Source organism: Oncorhynchus mykiss, chromosome 10, assembly GCF_057628025.1.
Source record: "Oncorhynchus mykiss isolate SJ-2025 chromosome 10, ASM5762802v1, whole genome shotgun sequence".
NCBI lineage: Eukaryota > Metazoa > Chordata > Actinopteri > Salmoniformes > Salmonidae > Oncorhynchus > Oncorhynchus mykiss.
Window position 1 is genome coordinate 88,383,261 of NC_143031.1, and position 16,550 is coordinate 88,399,810.

The 16,550-nt window shown below is 46.3% G+C and overlaps 1 protein-coding gene across 1 annotated transcript in view; it reads left to right on the forward strand.

The window, feature by feature from the left end:
• ugt8 (UDP glycosyltransferase 8) overlaps positions 1-16,550 on the forward strand; it is a 98,256-nt gene that overhangs the window by 38,066 nt on the left and 43,640 nt on the right. Inside the window, exon 4 of the mRNA XM_036971968.2 lies at positions 696-838. Coding sequence (XP_036827863.1) covers positions 696-838 — 143 coding nt within the window. The remainder of the gene's footprint in view (positions 1-695; positions 839-16,550) is intronic.

Below are 16,550 nucleotides of genomic sequence, written 5' to 3' on the forward strand. Positions count from 1 at the left end.
ACTGTCTCCTCTCTCTCTGTGTGTGTGTGTGTGTGTGTGTGTGTGTGTGTGTGTGTGTGTGTGTGTGTGTGTGTGTGTGTGTGTGTGTGTGTGTGTGTGTGTGTGTGTGTGTGTGTGTGTGTGTGTGTGTGAGAGTTTTACATTTCCCCCCACTAATGGTTATGATTGGGGAAGGGAAAGCTGATCCTAGATCTGTTGCTAGGGGAAACTTGTGACACAGAGAGAAGGGTGGGGACTATCACCTCACTCAGGGGTCAACCAGGGTCATGGGAGACAGACAGAAGTAGAATGATCATGTGACTCTTCTGCTGGCATGTGACGTCACATTCTGTTATGGTTTAATTCTCTGTTTTATATCAATATAGTTTGATGATGATGTAAACAGCGTCCAGGGATACAGTAGTCGTGGAGACAGTAGTAACGGGGTGTTAGGTGTGTGTGTGTCTCTGTGTGTTGTTGTGTGTTGGACAACGGATAGTCCTATGTCTAGATTTTAACTGTCTCCTCTCTCTCTCTCTGTGTGTGTGTGTGTGTGTGTGTGCGTGCGTGTGTGTGTGTGTGTGTGTGTGTGTGTGTGTGTGTGTGTGTGTGTGTGTGTGTGTGTGTGTGTGTGTGTGTGTGTGTGTGTGTGTGTGTGTGTGTGTGTGTGTGTGTGTGTGTGCGTGTGTGTGTGTGTGTGTGTGTGCGCGCTGCAGGACTTTGAGTCGTGGGTAAATGACACGGCGGAGCATGGCTTCGTGGTCGTATCGTTTGGCGCCGGGGTCAAATACCTCTCAGAGGACATCACTCACAAACTGGCTGGAGCCCTGGGTAGGCTGCCCCAACGCGTGGTCTGGAGGTACTACCAATTTAATTCATTCACATTCCACTGCAACTGGGAAGGGGGAGGACACAACATGGCTGCTAATTCACATTCCCTTCTACTGCAACTGGGAAGGGGGAGGACACAACATGGCTGCTAAATCACATTCCCTTCCACTGCAACTGGGAAGGGGGAGGACACAACATGGCTGCTAAATCACATTGGTCGAGTTCCTCCCCGACTATATTGTAGACTCATGCTAAATCTTACAGCGCCTGGATAGGTATAAATAACGTGTCACACAACCATTGGTTGATGCAAATCAACACTTGGGCATCTAGTTGGGCAGGAACTCATCCATTCACTCCCACTGCAACTAGGAGGGAGAGGACACAAAATGGCTGCCAGGGGTGGCACCATCAGCCAGGTGGGTGAGGTAAAATGGCTGAATGATAAACGACCACTGCTCTTGTGGGCACTAAAATGGCCCCAGCACCTTACCTCCTATCTCCAGTGTTGACAAGTTGAATTATATACTGCAGTGCATGTGGTGGTTCATTTCTGTATTATCAAATGAGGAGAGACAAACGTATCACACAAGTCGTAGTTAAACAGAATCTTTATTAGTGAGAGACAGAAACAGACTGGTAAAAGCCAGAAACAGACTGGTTAAAGCCAGAAACAGACTGGTTAATAATAAACAGAATCTTTATTAGTGAGAGCTCTGCAGTAGCGATTGGCTGGTCGACGAATGTGTTGGACAACAGACGAACCAATCAGAATCAGAGGATTCCTTGAGAGCCACGACACAAAGGCTACAAAAAATATTTTATAGCAAAGATCCACCCCTCAGTCTACATGACAAACAACAGACGTGTGGAATGGGTCACAAGGTGGGACTTGATAAATGAGAAAGGAGTATCACGCAGACCGATAGCATTTGCTATGAAGACTGTTTTTATTGTTCAGTTTGGCCCCTGAGACGAGGCTCCGGTCTCGTCCCTGGTACTTCATAGCACAGAAACACCAACTCAGTCTATGGCATAAATCAATTGTCAACTCCAGATACTCCCATCTCCAGTAAAACCCCTTCTTGACCCCTCTAATGGACAAGTTCACTGAGGGGAGTGAGCCTCTAGGTCATACACTACCCCAGGATAGGTGCAACATCAGAGAGGACATACAGTGGTTCCAGACACTACCCCACACATCACAGTGAGGGGAGTGAGCCTCTAGGTCATACACTACCCCACACATCACAGTGAGGGGAGTGAGCCTCTAGGTCATACACTACCCCAGGATAGGTGTAACATCAGAGGTGACATACAGTGGTTCCAGACACTACCACACACATCTTGTCTCAAACCTTATCCCCAGGCCAAAGGAGGGAGTGACTGGCGCACAGACATTGTGGAGACAAGTAATTGGTTCCCCAATAATCACGCCATCCCTTCACATGGTTTAGGATAGGTAAAGACACATTCACATGGTTTAGAATAGGTACAGACACATTCACGTATGAAGACAATGTTCCCTCCTGTCTTCTTCTCTTTCTGATAGTCAATTTGCAACTCTGGTCTTATAATTGAAAACCCTGAAGTGGTTAAATTTACCATGGATTCCAAATGATATTCTAACCGATCCAACTCATGTGCGTTCTCCGATGCCCCATACCAGGGGATTAACCCACGGGCAATTTTGAGGATCGTCGCGAGTCACTGGGGACATCATTGGGATTGCGAGATGCCTCTCTTAATTAATCGTAACCTGCTTGGAGTGGAGGAGCTAGTTTTATGCATTACCACAAGGGAGATGTTTAGTTTACCGAAAATACAGCACCCTGTCCAATGTGTTGGTAGGTAGAGACAGGCTTGATAACCACAGATCCAATCAGTAAATGTTGCTGTGCCAAATCGATGAGGAGAACGATAGTCAGTTTTCCGCGTCAACAATTGTGTGCCCCACTCTCAGTCTAAACAGGGTTTCCTGAGCTACATGTTCCCTTCTTCCAGCTACTTCCTGTTGGGAAGACACTAGGATTAACACATGTTGACATTCCCACAGGGGTTGGATCAGAACAGGTTCTGATTGGGGTTCGTCGGGGTTGGATCAGGACAGGTTCTGAATGGGGTTTGTCAGGGTTGGATCGGAACAGGTTCTGATTGGGGTTCGTCGGGGTTGATTCAGGACAGGTTCTGGATGGGGTTCGTCGGGGTTGGATCAGGACAGGTTCTGAATGGGGTTTGTCGGTGTTGGATCGGAACAGGTTCTGAATGGGGTTCGTCGGGGTTGGATCAGGACAGGTTCTGAATGGGGTTCGTCGGGGTTGGATCAGGACAGGTTCTGAATGGGGTTCGTCGGGGTTGGATCAGAACAGGTTCTGAATGGGGTTAGTTAGGGTTGGATCAGAACAGGTTCTTGTACACAGGATCTACAGTATATCACAAAAGTGAGTACACCCCTCACATTTTTGTAAATATTTGAGTATATCTTTTCATGTGACAACACTGAAGAAATGACACTTTGCTACAATGTAAAGTAGTGAGTGTACATCTTGTATAACAGTGTAGATTTGTGTAGATTTGTGTAAACACACAGCCATTAATGTCCAAATTGGGCCCAAAGTGTCAATATTTTGTGTTGCCACCACCAGCACTGCCTTAACCCTCTTGGGCATGGAGTTCAGCAGAGCTTCACAGGTTGCCACTGGAGTCCTCTTCCACTCCTCCATGACGACATCACGGAGCTGGTGGATGTTAGAGACCTTGTACTCCTCCACCTTCCGTTTGAGGATGCCCCACAGATGCTCAATAGGGTTTAGGATTTGATTTGGTTCTAGAGGGTGCAACAGGTCGGCACCTCAGGAGTAAATGTCAGTTGGTTTTCGTAGCCGATGGTAACCCCCACCTTGGGATGGATCTCTCTCAGGAGATCCTTGACCTCTGCCATTTGATTTAACCAGGCAAGTCAGTTAAGAACAAATTATTATTTTCAATGACGGCCTTGGAACAGTGGGTTAACTGGCCTAGGGACAGTGGAACAGTGGGTTAACTGGCCCAAGAACAGTGGGTTAACTGGCCTAGGAACAGTGGGTTAACTGCCTTGTTCAGGGGAACAGTGGGTTAACTGGTCTAGGAACAGCGGGTTAACTGGTCTAGGAACAGTGGGTTAACTGGTCTAGGAACAGTGGGTTAACTGGTCTAGGAACAGTGGGTTAACTGGTCTAGGAACAGTGGGTTAACTGGTCTAGGAACAGTGGAACAGTGGGTTAACTGGTCTAGGAACAGTGGGTTAACTGCCTTGTTCAGGGGGCAGAACGACAGATTTTTACCTTGTCAGCTCGGGGACTCGATCTAGCAACCTTTTTGATTACAAGTCCAACGCTCTGACCACTAGGCTTCCCTGCTGCCCCATAGCCATAGCAGTGGAATGTCAACAGGGGAACGCCTCTACCCCATTGGAGAAGGCATCCACTATCACCAGACAATATTTGTAACCCTGACAAGGAGAGAGTTCAATAAAATCCATCATTATGTGTTCAAATGGTCCTTCAGGGGTCAGATGAGCCGGCATCAGAATCTCTCTTCCTTGTTGTTAGTCAAACACATTTTTGCACAAAATTGCAAACACAGAAAACCCAGGTGCAAACCAAAATGTATTTACAAAATCAACAACTCCCCCCTTTGACACATGACCCTCACCATGTGACAACTTAGCTATGTAGGGGAAACATGAACAGTGGTAAGACTGGTAGACTGGCCAGGAGCCCAGCCAGAGGCCCAGCCAGGAGCCCAGCCAGGGGCCCAGCCAGGGGCCCAGCCAGAGGCCCAGCCAGGGGCCCAGCCAGGGGCCCAGCCAGAGGCCCAGCCAGGAGACCAGCCAGAGGCCCAGCCAGGAGCCCAACCAGAGGCCCAGCCAGGAGCCCAGCCAGGAGCCCAGCCAGGAGCCCAGCCAGAGTTTCTGCACCTGGTCATATGAACATAGGTGTTTCCGCTTCCTTAACTCAACAGGACTCACACGGAGGATGAGGATGTTATGATCAGGAAGTGAAACCATCTGTAACACAGATGGGGTCTCCACGGAGACAGGCTCTGCCTTAGCTACCAAGTCAGCCATAGCGTTACCTTTGGAGACAGAATCGGAAGAGTTAGCATGAGTGATGCACTTACAAACAACAACTTCAGATGGGAGCAAAATAGCCTTTAGTAAGTTATTAACAAGGTTTAAATGAGAGATTGTCTGACCAGAGGAGGTCAGGAAGCCGCGCTGTTTCCACAGAGTACCCAAAATCATGTACCCCACCAAAGGCATATCTGCTATCTGTATAGATGGTAGCAGACTGGCCTTTAGCTAATATGCCATCTCTAGTGAGTGCAAAGAGTTCTGCTGCTTGGGCAGAAAGGTGGGAGGGTAATTTAGCACTTTCCAGTGTGGTTGAGGCAGTAGTAACCGTGGTTACATACGTGGTTCTCCCTTCTCAGAACGCTGAGCAGAGCCATCTAATATTTGCCCATTAGTGTTTTTATGATTATTTAAACTCTTTAAAGTTGGTTGTTGATCATTGCGCAGACAGACATTTTCATGTCTTGCCATAGATTTTCAAGACACAAAAAAGTCAAAACTGTAACTAGGCCACTCGGGAAACGTTCTGTGTCGTCTTGGTAATAAGCAACTCCAGTGTTTATTTGGCCTTGTGTTTTATTGTCCCAGAGAAAGGTTAATTTGTCTACCAGTTTACCCCTACCCCAGGGTGGTGGACTGAGGTTAATATGTCTGTTTTCTGGGGGACAGCAGACTGAACCATGTTTTCTGGGGGTGGACAGGTTAGTATTGTGGAGTAACTACAATGTTGTTGATCCATCCTCAGTTTTCTCCTATAACAGCCATTAAACTCTGTAACTGTTTTAAAGTCACCATAGGTCTCATGGTTAAATCTCTGAGCGGTTTCCTTCCTCTCCGGCAACTGAGTTAGGAAGGACGCCTGTATCTTCGTAGTGACTGGGTGTATTGATACAGCAGCTAAAGTGTAATTAATAACTCAAATGGATATTCAATGTCTGTTTGTTTTTTTACCCATCTACCGATAGGATGCAAGGCAGTGGAAAACCTCCCTGGTATTTGTGGTTGAATCTGTGTTTGAAATTCACTGCTTGACTGAGGGACCCTACTTGCATGTGTGGGGTACAGAGATGAGGTAGTTATTCAAAATGAATGATAAACACTGTTATTGCACACAGAGTGAGTCCATGCAATTTATTATGTGACTTTTAAGCACATTTTTTCTCCTGAACTTATTTAGGCTTGAAGACATTTCAGCCTTTCATTTTTTATCAATTTGTCAAAAATTCTAAAAAACATAATTCCACTTTTTTTTCTCCATTACGGGGTATTGTGAGAGAGAGAGTATATCAGTGGCATAACATGTACATTTAATCCATATCAAATTCAGGCTGTAATTTAAAAGGCTGTGAATACTTCCCGAACGCAGTATTAGGGTGCCATTGAGGACACAGGCCTAGTCATTCAGTGGGATATAGTTTAGTTTCCAGATAGCCAGAAACAGACTGGTTAAAGCCAGAAACAGACTGGTTAAAGCCAGAAACAGACTGGTTAAAGCCAGAAACAGACTGGTTAAAGCCAGAAACAGACTGGTTAATGGTTAAAGCCAGAAACAGACTGGTTAATGGTTAAAGCCAGAAACAGACTGGTTAATGGTTAAAGCCTGAAACAGACTGGTTAAAGCCAGAAACAGCCTGGTTAAAGCCAGAAACAGACTTGTTAAAGCCAGAAACAGACTGGTTAATGGTTAAAGCCTGAAACAGACTGGTTAAAGCCAGAAACAGACTGGTTAAAGCCAGAAACAGACTGGTTAAAGCCAGAAACAGACTGGTTAATGGTTAAAGCCTGAAACAGACTGGTTAAAGCCAGAAACAGCCTGGTTAAAGCCAGAAACAGACTGGTTAAAGCCAGAAACAGACTGGTTAAAGCCTGAAACAGACTGGTTAATGGTTAAAGCCTGAAACAGACTGGTTAATGGTAAAAGCCTGAAACAGACTGGTTAAAGCCTGAAACAGACTGGTTAAAGCCTGAAACAGACTGGTTAAAGCCTGAAACAGACTGGTTAATGGTTAAAGCCTGAAAAAGATTGGTTAATGGTTAAAGCCTGAAACAGACTGGTTAAAGCCTGAAACAGACTGGTTAGAGCCTGAAACAGACTGGTTAAAGCCTGAAACAGACTGGTTAATGGTTAAAGCCTGAAAAAGATTGGTTAATGGTTAAAGCCTGAAACAGACTGGTTAAAGCCTGAAACAGACTGGTTAGAGCCTGAAACAGACTGGTTAATGGTTAAAGCCTGAAACAGACTGGTTAGAGCCTGAAACAGACTGGTTAATGGTTAAAGCCTGAAACAGACTGGTTAAAGCCTGAAACAGACTGGTTAATGGTTAAAGCCTGAAACAGACTTGTTAAAGCCTGAAACAGACTGGTTAAAGCCTGAAACAGACTGGTTAATGGTTAAAGCCTGAAACAGACTGGTTAAAGCCTGAAACAGACTGGTTAAAGCCTGAAACAGACTGGTTAATGGTTAAAGCCTGAAACAGACTGGTTAATGGTTAAAGCCTGAAACAGACTGGTTAAAGCCAGAAACAGCCTGGTTAAAGCCTGAAACAGACTGGTTAATGGTTAAAGCCTGAAACAGACTGGTTAAAGCCAGAAACAGCCTGGTTAAAGCCTGAAACAGACTGGTTAAAGCCTGAAACAGACTGGTTAAAGGTTAAAGCCTGAAACAGACTGGTTAATGGTAAAAGCCTGAAACAGACTGGTTAAAGCATGAAACAGACTGGTTAAAGCCTGAAACAGACTGGTTAAAGCCAGAAACAGACTGGTTAATGGTTAAAGCCTAAAACAGACTGGTTAATGGTTAAACCCTGAAACAGACTGGTTAAAGCATGAAACATACTGGTTAAAGCCTGAAACAGACTGGTTAATGGTTAAAGCCAGAAACAGACTGGTAAAAGAAGAACTCCTACTGATCCTGGACCAGAACTGGACCAGAACTCCTACTGACACTGATCCTGGACCAGAACCCCTATTGATACACTGATCCTGGACTATTACTGGACCAGAACTCCTACTGACACACTGATCCTGGACCAGAACTGGACCAGAACTCCTACTGACACACTGATCCTGATGCCGAACTCCTGCTGACACTGATCCTGGACCAGAACTGGACCAGAACTCCTACTGACACTGATCCTGGACCAGAACTGGACCAGAACTCCTACTGACACACTGATCCTGACGCAGAACTCCTACTGACACTGATCCTGGACCAGAACTCCTACTGACACAGATCCTGGCCCAGAACTCCTACTGACACTGATCCTGGACCAGAACTCCTACTGACTCTGATCCTGGACTAGAACTCCTACTGACACACTGATCCTGACCAGAACTTCTACTAACACACTGAACCAGAACTCCTACTGACACACTGATCCTGGACCAGAACTCCTGTTGACACAGTGATCATTGACCAGTACTCTTACTGATACTGTGTGTGTGTGAAAATGCCTGTGATTCCAAGGGTCATTATGGTGACCCATTCTATCTTATCTAGTTTAATCATTTACCAAGATTTCCACCGGTCCCCATTCACAGACATGTAGCTGAGAGAGACGGAGGGAGGGAGGGAGGGATGGATGGAGGGAGGGAGGGAGGGAGGGGGGGAGAGAGAGAGAGAGAGAGAGAGAGAGAGAGAGAGAGAGAGAGAGAGAGAGATGCATGGCGTTTTGTGGGCGAACGGCCTAAATTTGAGGCCCATTGTCGTGCCATTCATCCGCCGCCATCACCTCATGTTTCAGCATGATAATACATGGCCCCATATCGCAAGGATCTGTACGTGTTACGACAACGTGTTCCAGTTCCCGACAATATCAACTTCACACAGCCATTAAAGAGGAGTGGGACAACATTCCACAGGCCACAATCAACAGCCTGATCAACTCTAATCAACAGCCTGATCAACATCTGCTAACCATGTGTATGTGACAAATACATTTTGATTTGATTTATTGTTACATTTTCCGTTGGTCGTGTGAGTACCTGTGCTGTGTTGGTCTGGCTTTCCTGCCACTTGTACTGTGCAGATGATTACGGGTTTCATCCCGTGTGGTTTGTACGCCCCGTGTCTTTATTCGAGGTACTCTTCGCTCTTTTGTTTGGGTTTCAACCCTGTGTTTTGAATACGTGTTTGTTTGGTCTTCGTCCCCGTGCCTTCACACGGCACGCTGTAATTTGGGTCAATAAAATCCCCTATTACGCATTCCTGCGCCTGTCTCCCGATCCCTTATAGCAACGTGACAACGGCAGGCAGGCAGGGTCAGGGCAGGCAGGGGTCAGTAATCCAGGGCAGTGCCAAGAGGTACAGAATAGTCGGCAGGCTCAGGGTCAGGGCAGGCAGGGGTCAGTAATCCAGGGCAGTGCCAAGAGGTACAGAATAGTCGGCAGGCTCAGGGTCAGGGCAGGCAGAATGGTCGAAAACCAGGAGAACTAGAAAACAGGAACTAACAAACAAAAAACAGTAAAGGAAAAAACGCTGGTAGACGAGACAAGACAAACTGGCAACAGACAAACAGAGATGCACCGGGGATAAAACAAACAGAGAACACAGGTATAAATGCACCGGGGATAAAACAAACAGAGAACACAGGTATAAATGCACCGGGGATAATGGGGAAGATGGGTGACACCTGGATGGAGACAAGCACAAAGACAGGTGAAACAGATCAGGGTGTGACACCTGGATGGAGACAAGCACAAAGACAGGTGAAACAGATCAGGGTGTGACACCTGGATGGAGACAAGCACAAAGACAGGTGAAACAGATCAGGGTGTGACACCTGGATGGAGACAAGCACAAAGACAGGTGAAACAGATCAGGGTGTGACACCTGGATGGAGACAAGCACAAAGACAGGTGAAACAGATCAGGGTGTGACACCTGGATGGGGATGGAGACAAGCACAAAGACAGGTGAAACAGGTCAGGGTGTGACACCTGAATGGAGACAAGCACAAAGACAGGTGAAACAGATCAGGGTGTGACACCTGGATGGGGATGGAGACAAGCACAAAGACAGGTGAAACAGATCAGGGTGTGACACAAACAAAGGATCCAATTCAGGGAAGCCTGTTTGAAATGCTGGTGAGTGGCTGGTGAGTGGCTGGTGAGTGGCTGGTAAGTTGCTGGTGAGTGGCTGGTGAGTGGCTGGTGAGTGGCTGGTGAGTGGCTGGTGAGTGGCTGGTGAGTGGCTGGTAAGTTGCTGGTGAGTGGCTGGTGAGTGGCTGGTGAGTGGCTGGTGAGTGGCTGGTAAGTTGCTGGTGAGTGGCTGGTGAGTGGCTGGTGAGTGGCTGGTAAGTTGCTGGTGAGTGGCTGGTGAGTGGCTGGTGAGTGGCTGGTGAGTGGCTCCAATCTAATATTCAACAGTTAATTTCCGGGTTGCAGGTAATAATTCAAGAAACGTTCTGAGCAAATAATTTAAGAAAAAACAAAAAAAATTACAAAATACGGCAACGTTGGCTAGAAGCTAGAAACCGTCTTCAAGGTAAACAAGATGACAACAGACAGACATGAGGCTCTTCTGCTCCTACACAACTTGGCAGTATTTTGTTATTTCTTACATTATCAGCCCAAAATGTTGTTTGTTTGTGATATTACGTACAACCAGGAATACAACTTTCCCGAATTGGATCCTTTGTTCGTACCCCCCTCCCCGGGCAATTTAACGTATTCCAGTGTCTGCTCCAAGACACTACCGTCGGAGAAGAGGTATTCAGAGTTGACTTCTAGTCCGACTCAGGAGGCGGGCACACCGTTCACCGCTTCTGAGTATATTACTCGCTAATGTTCAGTCTCTGGACAATAAAGTAGACGTGCTCAGGGCGAGGATCTCCTTCCAGAGAAAGATCAAGGACTGTAATATCCTCTGTTTCAGGGAATCATGGCTCTCTCCGGATATACTGTCCCTATCCATACAGCCAGCTGGGTTCTCAGTTCATCGGGCAGACAGGAATAAAGAACTCTCTGGGAAGAAGAAAGGTGGGGGTGTATGTTTCATGATTAACTACTCATGATGTGATTGTGATAACGTACAGAAACTCAAGTCCTTTTGTTCACCTGACCTAGAATCCCTCACAATCAAATGCCGACCGTATTACCTCCCAAGATAATTCTCTTCAGTTATTGTCACAGCCGTGTATATTCCCCTTCAAGCCGATACCACAACGGCCCTCAAGGAACTACAATGGACTTTATGCGAACTGGAAACAACATATCCTGAGGCTGCTTTTATTGCAGCTGGGGATTTTAACAAAGCAAATATGAGGAAAATGTGACTAAAGTTCTATCAACACATTGACTGTAGAACCCTAACCCTAACCCTAACCCTAACCCTAACCCCAATAACATCTGTAGGACTGTAGACACCCCAATAACATCTGTAGGACTGTAGGACTGTAATAACATCTGTAGGACACGTGTATGTGACCAAATAAAATGACTTTTGATTTGAAGACGGCTGTGTTATATTTCTGAGCCAATGTTCAGCTTCCACCATATTGCTTTCACCTGTCCTTCTTCTTCTTTTTCTTCTTTACATTTCTATTGGTGGATCGCAACCAACTGAAAGGTGGATACACCGCCACCTACTGTACTGGAGTGTGAGGCTGGTCACAGCCCCCTGTTCATCTATATTCTCAATCTATCACCTACTGTACTGGAGTGTGAGGCTGGTCACAGCCCCCTGTTCATCTATATTCTTTATCTATCACCTACTTTACTGGAGTGTGAGGCTGGTCACAGCCCCTGTTCATCTATATTCTCTACCTCCTACTGTACTGGAGTGTGAGGCTGGTCACAGCCCCTTGTTCATCTATATTCTCTACCACCTACTGTACTGGAGTGTGAGGCTGGTCACGACCCCCTGTTTATCTGTATTCTCTATCACCTACTGTACTGGAGTGTGAGGCTGGTCACGACCCCCTGTTTATCTGTATTCTCTATCACCTACTGTACTGGAGTGTGAGGCTGGTCACAGCCCCTGTTCATCTATATTCTCTACCACCTACTGTACTGGAGTGTGAGGCTTGTCACGACCCCCTGTTAATCTATATTATCTATCTATCTCCTACTGTACTGGAGTGTGAGGCTGGTCACAGCCCCCTGTTCATCTATATTCTCTATCACCTACTGTACTGGAGTGTGAGGCTGGTCACAGCCCCTGTTCATCTATATTCTCTACCACCTACTGTACTGGAGTGTGAGGCTGGTCATCTATATTCTCTATCACTTACTGTACTGGAGTGTGAGGCTGGTCACGACCCCCTGTTCATCTGTATTCTCTATCATCTACACCTAATATGTCTGGTCAGAACCCTATTCCCTATATAGACTACAATATGTCTGGTCAGAACCCTATTCCCTATATAGACTACAATATGTCTAGTCAAAACCCTATTCCCTATATAGACTACAATACCTCACCTGAGGTAGAGTACCTTATGATAAGCTGTAGACCAACACTATCTACCAAGAGAGTTGTCATCTATATTATTCATAGCCGTCTATTTACCACCACAGACCAATGCTGGCACTAAGACTAGCACTCAACCAACTCTATAGGGCCATAAGCAAAGAAGAAAATGCTCACCCAGAAGTGGCGCTCCTAGTGGCCGGGGACTTTAATGCAGGCAAACAAAAACCACTAGACCACCTTTACTCCACATACAGAGACGTGTACAAAGCTCTCCCTCGCCCTCCTTCTGGCAAATCTGAGCATCATTTTATCCTGCTGATTCCTGATTACAAGCGAAAACTAAAGCAGGAAGTACCAGTGACTTGCTCAAAACGGAAGTGGTCAGATGACGAGGAGGCTACAATACAGGACTGTTTTGCTCGCACAGCCTGGAATAGGTTCCGGGATCCTTCCGATGGCATTGAGGAGTACACCACCTCAGTCATCGGCTTCATCAATAAATACATTGACGACGTCGTCCGCACAGCGACTGTACGTACATACCCCAACCAGAAGCCATGGATTACAGGAAACATCCGCACTGAGCTAAAGGCTAGAGCTGCCGCTCTCAAGGAACGGGACACTAATCCGGACGCTTATAAGAAATCCCGCTATGCCCTCAGACGAACCATAAAACAAGCAAAGCTTCAATACAGGACTAAGATTTAATCCTACTACACTGGCTCTGACGCCCGTCAGATATGGCAGGGCTTAAAAACTATTACAGACTACAAAGGGAAACCCAGACGCGAGCTGCCCAGTGATGCGAACCTACCAGATGAGTTAAATGCCTTTTATGCTCACTTCGAGGCAAGCAACACTGAAGCATGCACGAGAGCGCTAGCTGTTCTGGAAGACTGTGTGACAATGGTCTCAGAAGCCGATGTGAGCAATTAAACAGGTCAACATTCACAAAGCCGCGGGGCCAGACGGAATACCAGGACATGTACTCAAAGCATGCACTGACCAACTGTCAAGTGTCTTTTCACTGACATTTCCAACATCTCCCTGGCCGAGTCTGTAATACCTACATGTTTCCACCATAGTCCCTGTGCTCAAGAAAGCTAAAGTAACCTGCCTAAATGATTACCGCCCAAAGCACTCACGTCGGTAGCCATGCAGTGCTTTGAAAGGCTGGTCATGGCTCACATCCACACCATCATCCCGGATATCCTAGACCCACTCCAATTCGCATACCGCTCCAACAGATCCACAGATGACGCAATCTCTATTGCACTCCACACTGCCCTTTCCCACCTGGACAAAAGTACCACCTATGTGAGAATGCTGTTCATTGACTACAGCTCAGCGTTCAACACCATAGTGCCCACGAAGCTCATCACTAAGCTAAGGACCCTGGATCTAAACACCTCCCTCTGCAACTGGGTCCTAGACTTCCTGACGGGCTGGCCCCAGGTGGTGAAGGTAGGCAACAACATGTCTGCCACGTCTGCCACGCTGATCCTCAACACTGGGTTCCCTCAAGCGTGTGTACTTAGTCCCCTTCTGTATTCCCTGTTCACTCATGACTGCGTGGCCAAACACGACTCCAACACCATCATTACATTTGCTGACGACACAACAGTGGTAGGTCTGATCACCGACAACGATGAGACAGCCTATAGGGAGGAGGTCAGAGACCTGGCAGTGTGGTGCCAGGACAACAACCTCTCCCTCAATGTGAGCAAGACAAAGGAGCTGATCGTGGACTACAGGAAAAGGCGGGCCAAACAGGCCCCTATTAACATTGACGGGGCTGTAATGGAGCAGGTTGAGAGTTTCAAGTTCCTTGGCGTCCACATCACCAACAAACTATCATGGTCCAAACACACCAAGACAGTCATGAAGAGGGCACGACAAAACCTTTTCCCTCTCAGATCCTCAAAAAGTTCTACAGCTGCACCATCGAAAGCATCCTGACTGGTTGCATCACCGCCTGGTATGACAACTGCTCTGCATCTGACCATAAGGCGCTACAGAGGGCAGTGCGTACAGCCCAGTACATCACTGGGACCAAGCTTCCTGCCATCCAGGACCTATATAATAGGCGGTATCAGAGGAAAGCCCATAAAATTGTCAGAGACTCCAGTCGCCCAAGTTATAGACTGTTTTCTCTGCTACCGCACTGCAAGCGGTACCAGAATGCCAAGTCTAGGACCAAAAGGCTCCTTAACAGCTTCTTACCACCAAGCCATAAGTCTCCTGAACAATTAATCAAATGGCCACCCCTCCCTCTATTTGTTTTTTACACTGCTAGTACACTGCTTGTGACTTCACCCCTACCTACATGTACAAATGACCTCTAACCTGCACACTGACTCAGTACCGGTACCTCCTGTATATAACCTCGTAACTTTAGTTTATTTGTGAAAATATTTTCTTAACTCTTCTTGAACTGCATTGTTGGTTAAGGGCTTGTAAAGTCAGCATTTCACTGTGAGGTCTACACCTGTTGGTTAAGGGCTTGTAAAGTAAGCATTTCACGGTCAGGTCTACACCTGTTGGTTAAGGGCTTGTAAAGTAAGCATTTCACGGTCAGGTCTACACCTGTTGGTTAAGGGCTTGTAAAGTAAGCATTTCACGGTCAGGTCTACACCTGTTGGTTAAGGGCTTGTAAAGTCAGCATTTCACTGTGAGGTCTACACCTGTTGGTTAAGGGCTTGTAAAGTAAGCATTTCACGGTCAGGTCTACACCTGTTGGTTAAGGGCTTGTAAAGTCAGCATTTCACGGTCAGGTCTACACCTGTTGGTTAAGGGCTTGTAAAGTCAGCATTTCACGGTCAGGTCTATACTTGGGTTGTATTCGCCGCATGTCACAAATAAAGTTTGATTTGAATTGATTAATACACCCCCTGGTGTGTTGTGATGTCATCAGGAGAGTTTATATTGGAACCCTCAATGGTTTTAAAAACCTGCTGTGTGGTTACTGCCTCCTATATTTGTGTGTGTGTGTGTGTGTGTCATCATGTCGTTTTTTAATGAGTGAAGGTGAGAATGATGCAGCAGGGGATTCGTTAAAGAGAGAGAGAGAGAGAGAGAGAGAGAGACAGAGAGAGAGAGACAGAGAGAAAGAGACATATGAAGTGAAACATTGATTGGTTGCCTGGTGAATTGTGGGTTTGTTGTGGGCTGAGGGGGGAAGAGGGAGAGAGAGGTAGAGGAGTGGGAGGAGGAGGAAGAGGGAGAGAGAGGGAGATAATGAATGCATACAAATGTCCCAGTGTGTCTGCAGTGACAGAGGAGTTTCTCACAGTATCTCTCAGCTCTCAGGTCAGAAACACTGAAGCCATTTAGTCATGTAGCAGAGACTCTTAAGTACTTTCCCCCTAGCTACAGATCTAGGATCAGAGACTATTACCCCCTAGCTACAGATCTAGGATCAGATACTATTACCCCCTAGCTACAGATCTAGGATCAGAGACTATTACCCCCTAGCTACAGATCTAGGATCAGAGACTATTACCCCCTAGCTACAGATCTAGGATCAGAGACTATTACCCCCTAGTTACAGATCTAGGATCAGAGACTATTACCCCCTAGTTACAGATCTAGGATCAGAGACTATTACCCCCTAGCTACAGATCTAGGATCAGAGACTATTACCCCCTATCTACAGATCGAGGATAAGAGACTATTACCCCCTAGCTACAGATCTAGGATCAGATACTATTACCCAATCCTGACCTTAATCAGGAGGGAATTTTATTGGTCACGTATACATGGTTAGCAGATGTTATTGGTCACATGGTTAGCAGATGTTAATGGTCACATAGTTAGCAGATGTTAATGGTCACATGGTTAGCAGATGTTATTGGTCACATGGTTAGCAGATGTTATTGGTCACATGGTTAGCAGATGTTATTGGTCACATGGTTAGCAGATGTTATTGGTCACATGGTTAGCAGATGTTATTGGTCACGTGGTTAGCAGATGTAATTGGTCACATGGTTAGCAGATGTTATTGGTCACATGGTTAGCAGATGTTATTGGTCACATGGTTAGCAGATGTTATTGGTCACATGGTTAGCAGATGTTATTGGTCACGTGGTTAGCAGATGTTATTGGTCACATGGTTAGCAGATGTTATTGGTCACATGGTTAGCAGATGTTATTGGTCACATGGTTAGCAGATGTTATTGGTCACGTGGTTAGCAGATGTTATTGGTCACATGGT